General features: G+C 39.2%; 2 protein-coding genes across 2 annotated transcripts; both read right to left on the bottom strand.

Annotated features, from left to right (window-relative positions):
• Positions 1-173: 173 nt before the first annotated feature.
• Positions 174-16,983, bottom strand: LOC113675981 (tuftelin-interacting protein 11). Its single transcript, XM_027192585.2, has 26 exons — positions 16,540-16,983; positions 16,262-16,384; positions 16,049-16,091; positions 15,278-15,335; positions 15,034-15,165; positions 14,300-14,380; positions 14,096-14,143; positions 13,885-13,941; positions 13,202-13,301; positions 9,385-9,484; positions 8,568-8,690; positions 7,658-7,760; positions 7,468-7,512; positions 6,728-6,882; positions 6,576-6,638; positions 6,025-6,142; positions 5,725-5,803; positions 3,520-3,632; positions 2,982-3,087; positions 2,683-2,777; positions 2,493-2,545; positions 2,118-2,176; positions 1,730-1,841; positions 1,223-1,271; positions 713-784; positions 174-432 (listed from the first exon to the last, which is right to left on the bottom strand). Exons 1-26 carry the CDS (start codon positions 16,790-16,792, stop codon positions 259-261), a joined length of 2,514 nt encoding a protein of 837 aa, XP_027048386.2. The 5' UTR covers positions 16,793-16,983; the 3' UTR covers positions 174-258.
• On the bottom strand, positions 4,513-5,553 carry LOC149039625 (uncharacterized). Its single transcript, XM_089183476.1, has one exon. The coding sequence runs from the start codon at positions 5,437-5,439 to the stop codon at positions 4,744-4,746; it is 696 nt and encodes a 231-aa protein (XP_089039602.1). The 5' UTR covers positions 5,440-5,553; the 3' UTR covers positions 4,513-4,743.
• Positions 16,984-17,014: the final 31 nt, after the last annotated feature.

Below are 17,014 nucleotides of genomic sequence, written 5' to 3' on the forward strand. Positions count from 1 at the left end.
CCCATCCAGTCAGAGCTTATTCCGATTCCTTTAGCATAAAGTGACTGGAAGTAATGCCACTCCCCCCTGAATGGGATGTAAGTCCATAGCAGGTTACACCAGCTTCTCGACAGCTAGGACAAGAAGCGGCTGCCATATACTAGCACTACTCAGTGCTCTCTCCATAATTTTCCTTTTGCCGTATCTTGTTCGCTCTGGCAATACAGTAGCGAGTTTTCTTTCAAAAACAAAGCCTTTCTTTCCATGAGCTACACTCCATCACTTTGCCAAAGTCATTAGGTCCTGCAATGATACAGGTTTCCACACGCCTTGTGTGTTTACAAACACAACTCCTCTGTCGATGTATAGAGTCACTTTACCAAGCGAGTACAGAGCTTTTCCTTCAAAACGCCGATTAGGAGTTGGCATGAAAAGAAGATTGTTTTCTTCAGCCTAAAGATTAATAAACAGCAATTATATACAATAAAATAAGGATGTTACAAAGAAAAGAATTATGGGCTTCATGACTAGGAAACGATTTTTCTAAGAGCATAAAGTTACCTTACATGTGAGTAAAATGAAAAAAATAGCAGTTTGACAGGAAAGAGAAACAATTGAGTGCGAAGAAAAAACGAGAAGAGCACGGGGATGCTCCAGAGTGGAGAAGATTAAAACGAATTGTAAATTATGAACATGAAGGAATAAATGGACGGAAAGGGCCCAAGAGACTTACCAAGTTTTGTATGAGATCTTTGAAGTTCGACGGGACGTTCTGAGATGCGGCCAAAGTGCGAGCTGCCTCAGCCTGTAGTAGGATAAGATTAGATAAATAATAATAATAATAATAATAATAATAGTGAGAATGATAATGATAACGATAACGATAACGATAACAATAATAATGTAAAGTAAGCAGAGGATATTCCACAAGGTGGCTCTTCTTGTCCACTGTTACCAGGTCAAATTGGAATTTGGAATGTTGGTTTTTGTGGAAGAAGGAAAACCGGAGGAACCTGAAAAAAACCCACGGAGCAAGGACGCGAACCAACTAAAAACTAAACCCACCGGTGAAACCATGATTAAATGTTTTCCTCACGGGAATACTGCCGTTGCAATCACGCAATGCATGGGTATAAACAATATTACCAACTAGGTGTCCCACTGATGAAACATCAAGTTCTTCACAATTAACCCAAAGAAATTTATTGCTCTGGGAGGGAGAGTTTAGACATAGTGCTTCTACCTTTTGTTTTTCAACTGCCGCTGCCATGGCTGCCGCTTCTGCTTCCCTCCTAAAGAAGACAAAAAAAATTGGTTTAACGCTGTGCGTAATGTTGCTAAAGAAGGGAAGTTTTAGGAGACGAGGACGACGAGGGTCCAAATTTTAGTTGGAGAAACAAGCACATTTTGCTCAGAGTCCTTTAATTGAAGGCCGTTTCAGAAACGAGCACTTTTTGCTCAGAGTCCTTTAATTGAAGGCCGTAAAACCCAGTTCAAGGTGATCCGGACGGCCAGTCAGAAGAAATGAAAAAGTTAAAGGAAACCAATGAGAACTCGAATCTAAAACTAGTAAATAGCCTGAAGCGCGGGAAAACGCGGTTCCACGATTGGTTTTGAACTTGTATTTGATTGGTTGAACAAGGTGGCGCGAGTTTTCTTGACCAATCATACAGTGAAGTAAAAGATAACCAATGTAATCCCAGTTTACTTTTGAAACCCTACTAAAAATTGCTCAAAATCAAAACCTGACCTTCTCTCAGTGCTGGTGAGATAAGCAATATTCTCCCTGGCACCTGGCTGTAAAACGCCCCCTGGTGACGTAACAGCCTGGTTCATGACGTCAAGAGCTCGGTTGAATTGAACTGAAAAATTAATACATAAAGCTTGTTTTAAAAAACTTTCCCTTTCACTTCTTGGCCTAGTTTTCAAAACGTTCTTTTGACTCACGTAAATTAGATTGCTCAAAATGAGGGCGTCTAGACAACTCGCGATCAAACGTCTGCACAAGTGCGAACATTGTAACGACTTAGTGGCGAGCTTTCAGGTCAACAGACCTAAATTGCCAAACAAGAGTCACGAACAACCAGCCAGCCTGTCTAATTATCGCAAATACATGAATAAATAACCTAACGACTCACCTTTGATGGTTGGATTGTTGAGTAGATCCTCACTAAACATGCCTTTCCAGCCTGAATACCTGCGCAAGGGAAAAGAAGATAAATTAAAGCAATATTATTTACATGATTCAGTTATAGATTGACTAAAATTCCCAGCCAACCGTTTAAGAGCTTCATGAGGTAATTCGTGTCAGGTTCTTTTTTGTCTGTTCAAGTAGAAGCTCGCCGAAGCTTCGCTTGGAGATAGCATGAGCTGGTCACGCCAGGCTTTTAGTTCTTTGATTGGTTGAGAAGTTTGGGAAACCAACAAAAACATCAGCGAAGTTGTAAAACAAAAACCGCACATTTAAATATCACGTACCATGCAACACTCCCGACACTGAACAAATTACTTACCACTGAATCACTTCATCGTAATTTGGGCTGACACTGAGCCAACCACGGAGAACCTGTTCACAAATGCAAATAAACAATGTCAAAACAAAAACAAGGGAAATTCAACGCCGTTTTTGGAGGGTCACTGAACGCTTCAATGAGAGCTCGCTCACAAGCGAGGAGAATTGAAACTCATGTCTTCTCTACGAACCTGAATCCAACGCGGAAAGAAATGTTTTTCTAACAAACTGATAAAATGCTGCTGTGTTATGATATCCTCCCACTCCATGACCCAATGAAAAGGCTCTATGAAAATATTAAAAAAACAATTCATAAACAACATAACCACGACAGCACAAGGGAATAAAAAATTATAGAGAAGATCGAAAGACGAGATCGAAGGACTCGCCTGATGAAACGCCATATTCTCACACTTGATATGTCATGAAATGTATGGCTGTCAGTGGGGAGAATTGACTATTTGAGGTTGCAAGTGAAAGTGTCACATACCTAAGTGCTGCTGGTGAGGGTTTATAATGAATTCTGACAGGCACTGCGACAATTTGGGGTAAATTGAGCGAAGAATGAACGCATCCATTGTGCCTTTGGAGAACACCTGCCAAATTAACAAAGACAAAATGCTTCCCTGTTAATTGATTATTGTTCATGACCTTCAGAACAAGTATGGTTAAGTTGCAAGGCAGTATCCTTTTGATAACATCCAGGAAAACATTAAAAAATGATGAAAAATGTGCTCACTTGACTGATTGAAAAAAAAAGGGTCTAAAATATGCGCATAACACTCGTGACATAAACATGAGGTTGAATTCCATAAGTCTTTACACTACTACAACTCATCAAAATCCAAATGAAAAACGAAAAACAAAGCCGAGAACTAAAATAGTAAAATCTACGCGTTATGTATTTAATGTATCCTTAGTCAAGTGAAGCAGAAATTAAAAAAAAAAATGCGGCTAACAGGGGATTTATGTTCCTTGTACTTGTTGAACGGAATTTTTTTTTATGAATCTGCCAGTGATGTTTGTACCTTACTCCAAGGTTCCAGCATCATTTTGGCCGAAGGATCTGAGGGATGCCAGTTGGTGAGGGCCGACGCAAGCTTGAATCTGATCGGTGCATACAAGGGCTCGAGTCGATCACCTACGAAGTAAAAACGTTCTGGTATGTAATGGCTTATGTAATATAAACCATGCGACAAACACAAGAATTTACCAAAATTAAGGCTGTCACATTTCTTGTTAACTTGGTCAGTGTTACGCTTTAGAACGCATGATCGTGTGACGTAAAATCCAAACCAGAGTAACCTTAACACCCAATCAGGGGGAATAAGGAGGGAATTTCAAAAAGAACCAATGAGAACTCAAATAAAAACGCGGGAAAACACAAGTCGTGACTGGTTCTGGCTTTAAATCTGATTGGTTGAGAAGGTGGAGGGAATTCTGGACCAATCACAGAGCGTGGCAAAGCAAAACCAACGCAATCCCAGATCACCGCGCGCGAACTCCTGTGTAAGCCATAAGCCGGGTAGAATCCTTTATATTCAAAGAATCTTTCAGTTGGAGTTATTCAAGGTCTTGTCTTGTCTCGTCCGCTGTCAAGCTATTAGGGAGTTTAAGATACGGTCACTACGGACTACGGACTACGGTAATACACGGCGAGGACCTGGTTCGAGATTTACTGCGCATGCTCGATAGCACGTGGGTTTCGCAGTCCGTCGTGTGGTTGCAGGCTACGGGGAGTAGTCGAGGAGATTCGCGTAGTGAGGACTACGTAAGTATTTTTTTGCCGATTTTTGACCAGTTTTGTTTTCTAAACGCTACTTTTATGTTGAACAGTCTTTAGGCAATTAAACTTGAGCGAAAAAGAAGTAAAAATCGCATTTTTTTCTGTTTCTGGTTCTGATTACTGACGCCCTTTGAATTCTGTTGTGTTTACAAGCAGATTAGGATGTCAACAGGAGATGAAAGCAGGTAATTCACTTTCTTTTTCTACTTTTCAAAGGTGAACTGCGAACTTTGTTGGAAGTATGTACTTTTTCCAAATCAAAATAGATTGTAAAAGCTTTTACAGGGTTCGTACAGGTCATGGAAAACCTGGAAAGTCATGAAATTTAAGAATTCATTTTCCAGGCCTTGAAAGTCATGGAATTTAATTGTCGGTCATTGAAAGTCATGGAAAATTGAAGTTATGTTTGCTAGACTAGTTCGTGCACAGTCCAAAATAAGGACAAAAAGACGTAATTAAACGGCTTTTAGAAATGGCACATAGCATCGTGGCGTGCACCCTCCACCGGACCATAAAGATTTGCTATCAAACCATTTGGCACTACTACGGATTGAAATTTTAGCGCATGAACACGCTTGTGCCCGTTGTATACAACGCGCTGTTTTTCTCCAGGGCGACATATGGGGCGAACCGTGCCGTCAATGAAACCAAAACAATTGGTAAGTGGACTTCCTTGTCTTGCTATAGCACAGGCGTATTCTTGAAGGCAAGCAGGGGTAAGAAATGGCTGATTCCAAGAGGTTAAACGAAACCCATGTTCATTAAAAACCCAATCAAGTACAGTGTTAGCGATCATGCACAGCTCTGGCACCGGACGTCCAAAAGTTGAAATTAAATCGAAATAGCGGCATGGGTATGCTGGTCGTTTTAGCAGTAAACAAAGTCCTTCTAAGCCACTGCAAACTGTTCCCTGTGGGCACTTGAAACTCGCCGGAATCCGCAATGCCTTCAATAACATCGGAATATCATCCTTGGCCACCCTGAAGTGAGCTTCGCACTCGCAAGAGTCGAACACATCCAAACAGAATGGATCAAAATTCCAGTACGGAAATGAAGGATTAATGGGTTGGTAATAATCGTAAAGAACAATAAACTCTTCATCATCCAGAAAACCATCCGCATAAGCGATTAAAAGGGCGTTTCTAGCATCTTCGAAGGACATTTTTTTTCCAAGTGCAGCTGTAGTCCGTAGTCGTTGTCACGATCTTAACGTCAAACAACACTCCAATTTTCGCGCCCTTTTAGCGTAGTCGGCCCAGTCCACGCGTGGCTTGGATTCTCACGCCCAGACGTAGTCCGTAGTCCGTAGTGACCGTATCTTAAACTCCCTATTTACAACAGTACGTAAAACGTGACGGACTACAAAGAAGCGTGGACTTACGACCTAATCAATTGTTGCTAAGAAACAGAATTTGCAATGAAAAAGAAATTTAAAAGATGAACATACCCATAAGAGGAAGCCAAGGATGAATCCAGGCATGAACAGGAACAGTGTCTGTTAATGGATTCCAAGCATCTACTTCCGCCTGAAATGTTACAAAAAAAGGTTAATCACGTCATCTCTCGTGTACTCTCGTGACAACAGCATGTATTTTCTTCGGCGGGCGAACTATTGGATCTTTGCGATAACAAAATGAGTCGGGTATTCCGAAATGGCTCCGCCAAGTAAAAGAAAATTTTCTTGGTTCAAGCAAACCCCGATGAAAAAAATACGATCTACAAAAATGAAAATAGCACGGATTCTAACCTGCAGACGAGGCAAAATCAACTGTTGTTTGATGTTTTCCAAAATCCACTCTGGAAGGACTGGTATCCAGACATTAATCAAGTTCAGCATGCTATCGTACTCACGGCAAGTCCAAGAACTGAAAAGAAAAGGAACACTTTGAGTATAAAACTGCTTCTCCATTAGGCGTTGTTACACCAAAACTAAAGTAGCCACAGTCACCAAGCACGGCGAGGACTTTTTTACAAGGAGCCAATGACAAGTCAAAGTAAAAACCAGCAAACTGCCCAAAGCGCGGGAAAATTCAATGGACCTGGTCAAGATTGGTTTTACTCGTGAATTTGATTGGTTAAGATGATGACGCAAGTTTTCTAGACCAATCACAACGCTTAGGCGTGGAACAAGCTTGAAATAAATGTAAAGCGCGGGAAAACGCCAGACGCAGGATAATTTCAGCCAATGACAAGCGCTGAACCATACATATCCTCTGTCAGCTACGACACAAATTCAAGCCATTCTTACGCAGTAACATTCGTAAAAATGTTAACGTTCACATCGAGCTTAACACTTACCACATGACAGAACGAAGAAAGGGCATCCATACTTCCCACACAAGTCGGTCGTACATCTTCATTCTTAAAAGAGAGTAAAGACAGTAAAGAGGGATTTAAAAAGAAAACAGTAAAATAACGTGAGAAGAGAAAATTTTCATCTAGACACTTACGCTTCCTCGCCATGTGCTGTCCCTTGTGCCAAAGTCAGACTAAATGCAGAATTCTCTGCTTCTTTCCTCTCCAGTATTTCTCTCCATCGGACCATAACCTCTAAACCGTGCAAAGGATTAACCAGTGGATTCCATCCTTGAAAATACTTCCTCACCTGGAGGTAAAAAAAATTCAATTTCTATTTTCTACTAAAATCGAAAAGTCTGACAAAAGGCTAACGCTCGAAACGTCAGCTTTGAAACTCTTTATGGTGGCCAATTTACAGTACGAACTCAAATAATAAAACCAAAAAATTATCTAATCAAGAAATTGTGCTGCGTCGGCGAGGTTACTACAAGATAATTAGATTTAATCAAATGAGTTGATAAGCTAAATTGGCTCACGTCAAGAGTTTCTAGAGCTGACCTTTGAGCATTAATCCTTCGTCAAAGCGAAGGACAAAGGACTAACGCTTTGAATGTCAGCTTCAAAAACTCTTTACGGTGGCCAATTTAGATTATCAACTCAATTGATAAATCCAATCAATTATCAGTCTGTGGGTCAGTCCAACCGTCCATCTGTCAATTAGTCAATTAATTGCCATACGTTTCCTTGTCATAGACAAAAGAGTTTGCTCTTCTATCAAGTTAACATCCTTCTGGCTGATAAGCTGGTCATTTCTCATCACACGTTTGCAGGAAAATGTACTGCAATGGCTTAGAGAAGTTACATATTAATCAATCACAATCGCGCGACTCACCAAAGAGAAAACCAGAGGCTCAGCTAAAGATGCCAGGTCGTACATCTGCAACAACACACAAACCAAAAATGACTTAATATCCAGTCTAGAAGGTAGAATTCTTGAAAAGAGGAATGCTCTAGCACATAGGAAAAAAGCAAAACCAAACAGAGGAAGCGTTGTCTTTCAGCAAAGCCGATATTCTTTTCACCTTAAATTCCTCATAGTAGTCTTCTTGTAAAGTATTAAACATTTCCTCGCACTTGTCAAGTGTGAGAGCATCGTCATCTGGTGACAGTGACTGTTGTCGGCAACTGCAGCATTCAAACAAAGAGGATTCATTTTATTGAAGTTATCAGAGGTTAAGTCTACATACAAGAGTGACTTTTACACCTGCTTAAAAAGATTAAAAAGATTACAAAGTTTCTATAGCTTAAAAGAGAGGTATGCACCAGAAACCATGAAGTTTTTTGTGCCAGTACAAAGTATAAATAAAACTATAATCAATCATGTATTTTTGCTCAGACGCAATAGGTGCAACATGTCAAATGACTGAATATAACCCAGCTAAAACTGAGGGATATCTGGTGTTAGTATATACCACACAAGTGAATAATGCTTTTCATTTTGGAAGTGACAGCAAATACAAGTCACCTCTGAGCAGCTGATGACACAAAATCAAGTTTAATTTCCAACCATTTTTTGGAATATTGAAAGAAATAACTAAACTACCTATAATTTTTTGGTTTCTTTGTGGTATATACTAAAACAATTATTCACCTCAGTGTTGGTAAAAAATGGTGGATATTTACATTGCCACTAAAAAGTGGTGGTTAATTACCTTGCCACTATGTGGCTCGGTTTACACCACTATTCACCTCCACTTCTGTGAATATTTGTTAAAAATTCCCCCTATCTTGCTTCTCAGAACAGAAAATGTCTGCCAGCAAATATCCAAGCATATTTTCATGCCAAATAGAGGCTATGACTTATTCACTACACTAACTACATGTTAAGATTTCAAAGAGGAATATAACATTTTGAAAACTGTCTTCAAACTATCACTAGCCAGTGCATTCTCCTTATTCCTTAATAATGACAAGATTCACATATCAAAATACCTGTCAATCATATTGATGACTTCCATTAATCTCTTTATGTCCTTTTCCTCTCGTTCTAGCACTGCACTTAACTTCTCTTCTTCATGTTTAAGATTTACCACAAGATCTCGCTCGAATTTCAACCTGCAAATTATCACAGAAATCTTGAAATACCACTATTTTCAAGGATTACTCTTGTACAGAGGATGGTGAAAAAAGTGAGGGGAAATTTTTAGGTACTAATAATATATATAAATTTACTCATGTTTATTAACACCAAACTGCACCCCAAATCATCTTATTAACAGTACATAAACCTTCTCTCTTGATCAAGAAAAAGTAACATTTTATGATAGTTGAACAACCTGATGTCTCCCTATAAACCTGTAAGATGCTTGTGTAACAATATGCCTGTGAAAATTCCTGTCTTGTTGCCTAGGCCCCACCTTATTCAGACAATCACACTATATGGAATTTTGATACCTTCTGGTTGAAATTGTTTGGCACTTTCTAAGGTAGGGCCTTGTATGCAGATTGCATGGGCAAAAGATGGTAAATGTTGGGATCAATCAATAAATCAGGCAATGTACTCCATATTTGTATCAAGTATTGGCTAAAGCAAAAAATCTGAGTCACCCATAAGTACTCAAACCTTAGACTATAGAAAGCGGAAAATAAGATGTTCTGAGGTTTGAATCTCTGTGAGAGGTCACAGACTTTTATCTTGGTCCTAAGTTGGTTAAATATGGATCACATCTTAATTTACATTAATTGATTGAATAATGAATTACTATGTTATAAATTCAGTAAGATTGGCTAATCATGAGATGCATCTTACTGTCTGTCTGTTTGTATGATGTCTGTCTCTGCCATATCAATCAGAAGGTTTAAATTATATGTTAACTCAGGCATGGAAAAGGCCGCCTCAGCATCTCGTACTGGAAATAAACAAAAAACAAATACAAATACATTGTTAAAACACTGGAGCATAATGGCGGTCACGTTTTGCTGTAGCTCCAAGGTTCAAAGAGGTTTTCTACTTTTAGGCTTGGTTTTAACACATCTAAATGTCATCCATAATGCAGCTAAGTATCCTCTTCATCAGTACACTACCTTGATTGTACCAGAAACACTAAGTACTGCAATTGAGGGCGTTATTTGTCTTCGGACTCCTGCCGGCGACAACAACTTCAAGCCCGCGACTTCTGGCGGTTTTTGTAAACGCAAGGGTTCCTGGAGTTCATGCAGAGTTTTGTACTATGCAAACTCTGTGGCTACTACACAGATACTTTTACTTTCTGGTGATGTAGAGCTAAATCCTGGATGGCGAGGCATATCTACGGAAGGTGAAGATTATTTACTCAACTTTGCGAGTGAAATCAACCGTGGCTCAAATAATTTCAGTATAGCACAATTGAATGTTCGAAGCTTGAGGAATAAGATGGATGAAATCAAGCTATTACTTAAAGTGTGTCGTTTCGACATTTTAGCAATTACCGAAACATTTCTAGACGCGAGAATATCGAACAAGCAACTACATGTGGATAACTATAAGATTGTTAGAAGGGACAGAAATACGGGACAGGATGGAGGTGGCTGCTTGATTTACATTGCGAGCCATATTTGTTATTCAAGACTCAAATCCCTAGAGCCCCCTGATGTTGAATTAATCTGGATCAAAATTATGCATAATTCGTCTGCGTTGATATTAGGAAATTGTTATCGACCTCCTTCTGACTTCCAGTTCTACGAACGATTTTGTGATTGTCTGGAGAAAATGTGGCTTAGGCACAGGAATGTGGTGCTTGTCGGTGATTTTAACTCGGACTATTTTCGTAGCTACAAGGGTGTTACATCATACGCCGGTAGAAGATTACAAGATATACTCCAGCAATTCAGCTATAGCGTAATGAACGATAGGAGCCAGCCAACAAGAGTTACAAGTGAGACAAAAACACTGATTGACTTGGTTATTACCAGCAAGCCGGAGATTATCAAAGGAACTATTAAAACAACTGAGTTGGGAATCTCAGATCATAAGCTGGTTCTTGTTACAATATGGTCCAAAATAAAAAGGCCGCCTCCAAAGATAGTCAGGGCCCGCACCTTCAAAAGATTTGATCAAGCTACTTTTGTGAAGGATATCGAGAGTGCCCCGTGGTCAGTATGTTCAGTGTTTAACGATCCAGACGATTGCTATTGGGCGTGGTTACGCATATTCAAAGATATCTGTCAGGTGCATGCGCCTTACAGGGAAGTTAAAATTAGGAGCGTCTCGGTACCTTGGATAACACCGCAAATACGGCACTTGATGAATAAACGTTTCAAAATGCTTAAAATGGCACAACGTCTGGGTGATCCAGACCTGTGGGCTGAGTATTCGGAGTTGCGGAATAGAGTGACACGGGAAGTGAGGCTTTCTAAGAGCAGATACTATTTGGAACTGTTCAATGAAGTGAAGGATTGTAAATCCTACTGGAGACTGGTAAAAAATGCGACAAACGGCAAATCGATTACCCCGATATTAGGGATCAGGAATGCGGATGGAAAAGTTGTCACCTCCGATCTGGACAAAGCGAACATACTTAATGAACATTTCTCAACTATAGGCGAAAAACTGGCCAACGAATTGCCGAATACCAACTCGACACAAAGTAACGTTCATGTATCTACCGTCGCGCCTTGTGTTATGAACATAAATTTATCGCAGGAGGTTATTGTTAGTTCGATGGCTAAGTTGAGAGCCGATAAAGCCTCTGGGCACGACAGAGTTGCTCCAAAACTTTTAAAGTTTGCCGGTGACTCAATTATTCCATCTTTATTGTCTGTTTTTCAAATAAGCGCCACCTGCAACAGTGTACCGGCTACTTGGAAGGCTGCAAACATCTCAGCTCTCTACAAAAGTGACGATGAAACCGTTAAGCAAAATTACAGGCCTATCTCGCTATTAAGTGTACCAGGAAAACTGATGGAGTCTATGGTGGCGTCAACTATTACCACGCATGTCACTGAACAAGGACTTGGGAACCCTCACCAGTGGGCGTATAAAAAAGGTCATTCCACCGAGCTGTTGTTAGTGAAAATAACGGATGACTGGAGACAAGCGATCGACAAGAAACATGTTGTAGGCGTGGTTTTTGTAGACTTTCGTAAGGCGTTTGACGCAATTCCCCACTCCATTCTGCTCCGAAAACTTCAAAGTCTTGGTGTAGCTGGGGACTTGTGGTGTTGGATAAGAGATTACCTCTCTGGAAGAACGCAAGTAACGACGATTAATGGGTGTCAATCTCAAGCTATGCCAGTTACTTTTGGTGTACCTCAAGGGTCGGTGCTGGGCCCTACCCTGTTTTCCATCTTCTGTAATGATCTGCCCAATATTACTGAGGGAATAGATGGTGACCCACAGCTTCACATGTACGCAGACGATACCACCGTCTATGTCTCAGCTCCGACCTATGATCTGGTGGCCTCCAAGTTGAATGAAGTACTAGCAAGGCTATATACATGGTGTTGCGAGAACTGTCTCACTCCACATCCCACCAAGACGGAATGTATATTGCTTGGTGGACGCGGAAAATTTACTGGGCCAAAACAAGCTATTAAGATGGGTGATTATGTTGTCGGGGAGGTTGTTTCTGCAAGATGCCTAGGTGTTCAGATAGATAATGCTCTTAAATGGGATCATCATGTACCGGAATTAGCTAAGTCATATACGCAGAAGTTGAATTTACTTAAATCCTTGTATTTCCTTCCTATACAGGCAAGAATTGATTTCTATTTTAAGGTTATTCTGCCGTCTGTGACATATGGTATGTTAGTTTGGGGCTCTTGTGGTCGAGTATTTTTCTCAAGCTTAGAATCTATACATGTTAGAGCGGCAAAAATAATATTTAACTTGGATTGGTGTACTCCAAGCAAGGAGGTTCTTGCCACAGTAAAATGGAATACCTTAGAGATTATGTATGAGAAACGATTACTAATCTTAGCGCATCAGGCTTATTATAATCTTTTGCCACGTCCTATGAGCCGTCACTTTGAAAAGTATGTAAGTAGCTACGACTTCAGGAGGAAAATGACATTTAAGTTACCTAGACCTAAGACCGATATGGTCAAGAAATCATGCTCATACAAGTCAATTACTCGGTGGAACGCTCTGGAAAATCAAATGAGATCAATTCAAGACGTTGACGCTTTTAAAAAGTCACTCAAGTGTATTTTTAAGCCACGTATGTTATAATGATGTACTATGTAGAATTTTTATTGTTGAAAATATGTAGAAATCTTACATTAGTCTTCTTATAATTAGTTAGGAATTTAGTTTTATTGGATTTAGTTAGGAATTTAGTTTTATTGTCCGTACACGACCACATCAGCTTTTGCTGAATTTTTTATCGTGTTTAAATAAATGCTGTTGTTGTTGTTGTTGTTGTTGTTATCACATGTGTTAAAACAACATAATCAGTCATACATGATAAAACAAATATTGGCTTCATGCTGCAGAAATTGGGATAAGCTGTGGCTAGATGGGACACTTGATTGAGTGCAGACTTGACTTTTTACTGAGAGAACAACACTAGCATGAGTCCTGGAAGAGCTTGCTTAAAACAAGTTGCCCTGCAACAACTTAGAAATAATCAAAGTGTATGACAACCAACCTGAAGTAGTTGGAGGGACTTCTCCTGGTTTGGCGTGCTGTTGGGCAATTGAACCATAACCAGTCAGGATCTTCGTTTCAGGTCCAGTCATGTCAACAACCTAAAAATGATAAACAAGAAAATGCATATCAAATTAAACAATTAAAATTCAGTAGCAGCACCTCCAAGGGGCAGCTCTTCCATAACTTTTTCCTTGGTCAGAATTGAATCTTTTTGTGTTGATTTGTTCAGAATCCATGTCCAAAAATGAAACTCGGGCCATGCCAGAGAGATGTCAGTACTCTTAGCACTGTACCATCCCTACACCATAATAAATTATTTTTAAAAAATACTGTACACAATACTCATAACAACTGCCTGAAGAGGGAGGGTTTTTATATTTTTGTTAGAATTATAAAGACACCAACTCCACCTTTGATAAATAATATTAGACAAGAAATGACAGACAGGTCTTCGGTTTATAGCAATTCCAAAAGTGGTTTCCAGTCCATTCTATTTGTTTATAAAGTTTCTCTGCCTTAGGTGTGGAATATTTGCTGCAAGTTATGACTTTATATGAGGACAAAAGTTTTGTGTTAATGCTTTGAAGAAATGATGCTTCATAATCTTTTATAATCTCACATCTTGTTTTAATTCTCAGGTGACACTATGAGATGAACTTCTCTCTTGATATCAATGACTACCTTTATCTTGCTGTGCTTCAGAGATATTGATGGCCCTTTTTTACTTCCTCCTGTTGCCTGTTTGGAACAAAAGGAAACTATCTTAGATTTGCTTAAATATAATTTAAAAGTAATGCAGGGAGCAGCCATCTTTTATACAGCTTGACGCAACTGTAAACATTTACAAAGGAAAATACCTCAACGATACAAGAAGTGAAACAAATTGAGTTACCTTAACCTCATCCACTGTTTTGTAAACATATTTTGGCTTTGAATATCCCTGTGTAAAAATGACACATTTGGAACATTAAAGTTTGGCCCCTTGTTTGACAAAAGGGTGGGCATGTGAGTAAAATCAAAGGAAACTCCCAAGCCAGGGTGGCACTCTCTAAGATAAATGATTTTAACTCATACAATCCCGTTAATACTGCAATACCTCCTCTGTCTTCTTCCACTGTTGAAGTTGTTCTTTAAATTTTTCTTCCTCTTCTTCTTCTTCATCATAAACAGGTCGTAACTTTTGTAGAAAAATAGTTTATTAGAAAAGCAGACCCAGAGAACTTTTAAATAAAAGATATTGAGTCATACATTAAATAGATATGGATTGAAAACTCAGCTTAGTCACCTAGATAAAAGGAGTGTACAGATTCATCAATTGGCAGATTTGGTTGCAAAAAAGTCACTGATTACCAAAGGAATTCACAGATTTAAAACACAGGCAAGTCTGCATATTGACTGACAATTTTGATACAGACTCAGGGGTCACATTGCTGGTTGGATTGTCAGTCTACAATTGCAGCTATTTGGTGAAGAACATCTTTCAGTTTTCAGTAGTGAAAGGAGGATAAAATAAACTCTACTAACTTTTAAACTTTGACTGGTTGACCATTCCACTTGCAATTAATAACTTTATTTTTTCAGACATCAGCAAAGACACTCTAAACAGTAACTCCACAAATTTGAATAAAAATAGATCAAGATTTGACTGAATATAACAACAGTCAGCAAGTCAGGCCTAAAAATGAGCAGATTGCCTTATACCATCCCACTCTACATGATGAAATTTCTCACATGAACAAAAGGCACAATTCTTTGTCAGATTGCCAAACTCACTTGAAAAGGTTCTCAAATTATTTAATTTTTCTGTAGATTTTATTTTTCCACACATACCTCTTGAGCTTTCTTGCTTCTCTCTGGGCCATAACTTCCTAGTGCTCCACGTCCCTCACGTTTAAAGGCTTCTACTGGATACACAATACCCTGTCCGTCCTTTCCCAGACCTTTTCCTGGCTCATAACCCATCTACAACAAAATGTTCGCAATTCATTCTACTGGATAAATTTTTTGATTGAGTGTCTCCTATCTTCTTACCATTGAGATACAACAATGTAGTAAGTAGCTTACTAATTCTCACCTGCTGAAGCATTTTCATGCCAAACCCTTTTGTATACTTTTCAAATGATCCAAATTCCCTAGTGATAATAAAAGAAAGTTATGCAACAATAAAGGAAAAAGTATACTGTCAGAGTCACCTTATATTATATTTCTTCAAGGCAATCTGGCCCATTTTCCCTGCTAAGGCCCGCAGAAGGCAAAACCTGAGACTTGCTAAAATGCCCAGGCCCCAGTAGTTCAGAGGGTGGATAACACCATTCAGTGGATAAATCTCTTTCCACTGAATAGCACAAAACATTTTGTTGATACTTATCCTCTGGATGGCAATTTATCTATTGTTTGAACGACTGGGGTAAAACCCTCAAGTCTTGAGAAAATTCCATAACATTAAGATTCACCCTTTTACCCCTCCGAGTGACTAAAATCTAATTTCTCCTTACAATATCTCCCCTGAATCACACATGAAGATCACAAGAATAAAGGAAATGATCATCAACTGAAGAAATGTATGATGAACAGTATGGAGAATATCCATACTGATATTGGGGTGTAAAGTGTTAAATAAAAATTTCTTGGCTCTGAAGCAAGTCTCATTCAACATTTTTCATTAACCCTATTCCATACCTAACTTCTAATCAGGGGAAGGGGGGGTTTCTCCTTACTTGAACTACAGAGGGAGGGAGAGGCATGCACAAAAAACAGGAGGAGGGTTAAAGGAAGAGGGAAAATTGATTTTGTTCCAGTTTCTCTGGGTGCAAATAATTGCTTATTAAAATAAATCAATTCTTACTTTCCAGAAGTCTTCAGGAGCTTCTTGGCAAACATCTGAGGCCCTGGAAAAAAGAAGAAACAAAGGTTACAATTGAACATTGATACAGGGTAATTTGGTATTATCAACTGAGTTCATAACATAAATTGGCCACTGTAAGGAGTTATTGGAACATTGATACAGCTGACACTGATGATGGATGTACAATTTCGTATTTTAAGAATCACAGTTTACCTAGAGGGCCAGTTTCTTTTTTGACTCCAGTTCCCTTAAACAGCTTCTTATCTCTGACAACAGGAGAATTTCTCCCAGACCCTGGACCCTTCTCACTAGCACTGCTACCAACACTGGCAGCATCTGCAGAATAATAATAAAATTATTTCATGAAATTAAAGTAATCATTACATGAAACTTAAAAACTCATGTAGTTCTGATGTATTACTACTGAAATAGTTGTGTTATGAGTTCTTCCGGAATGTTAAATTATATCGTAACAAAAGAAAGAAACCCACCGTCATCATCTGTTTTTTTGTCCTTTCCTTTCTGTACAACTCCCCCACTGACAAAATTCAGAGGTTTTGTATAATCCTTCTTCCTTTTCCCAGAGAAACTTGGTCTGTCATCGTCATCCGAATCTTTGTCTGCCCAAATGCCGTAGATGGCGTCTTCTTTGGTCATTTTGCGTCTTCTAAAGCCCAGACCCATTCCTTCCATCAAATCGTAGTCGGTGATCTCAAAATCTTCGAACTCCACGTCGTCTGCCATTTTTAACTTTCCTTAGCCCTCAGCGGTTACAGACAGTTTTTAATGATATTGGTAATTCTACAGAGACTTTTCAGGCTCTTTTAAGAGCCGAGTCCTGTTCAAAACAACAAACAAACAGAGAAAAGCCGGCACGGTGTCAGACGAAAGTTTATCCGCCATCTTGTGCGCAAAGCTAATGAAGCATAAATTTCATTCTCAACCGCTGTTCAGAAAAAAAAGAAG

The sequence above is a fragment of the Pocillopora damicornis genome, chromosome 9 (genome assembly GCF_964200805.1).
Source record: "Pocillopora damicornis chromosome 9, jaPocDami1.2, whole genome shotgun sequence".
NCBI classification, from domain to species: Eukaryota; Metazoa; Cnidaria; class Anthozoa; order Scleractinia; family Pocilloporidae; genus Pocillopora; species Pocillopora damicornis.

Bases quoted from the DNA above. Each gene is read 5' to 3' on its own strand.
- LOC149039625 (XM_089183476.1), bottom strand. From the start codon at position 5,439: ATGTCCTTCGAAGATGCTAGAAACGCCCTTTTAATCGCTTATGCGGAT.
- LOC113675981 (XM_027192585.2), bottom strand. From the start codon at position 16,792: ATGGCAGACGACGTGGAGTTCGAAGATTTTGAGATCACCGACTACGAT. The intron at 16,092-16,261 runs GTAAACTGTGAT...TCTTTTTTCCAG, and splicing joins AAAAGAAACTGGCCCTCTAG to GGCCTCAGATGTTTGCCAAG. The intron at 1,842-2,117 runs GTGAGTCGTTAG...TTAATTTTTCAG, and splicing joins CAACAATCCAACCATCAAAG to TTCAATTCAACCGAGCTCTT.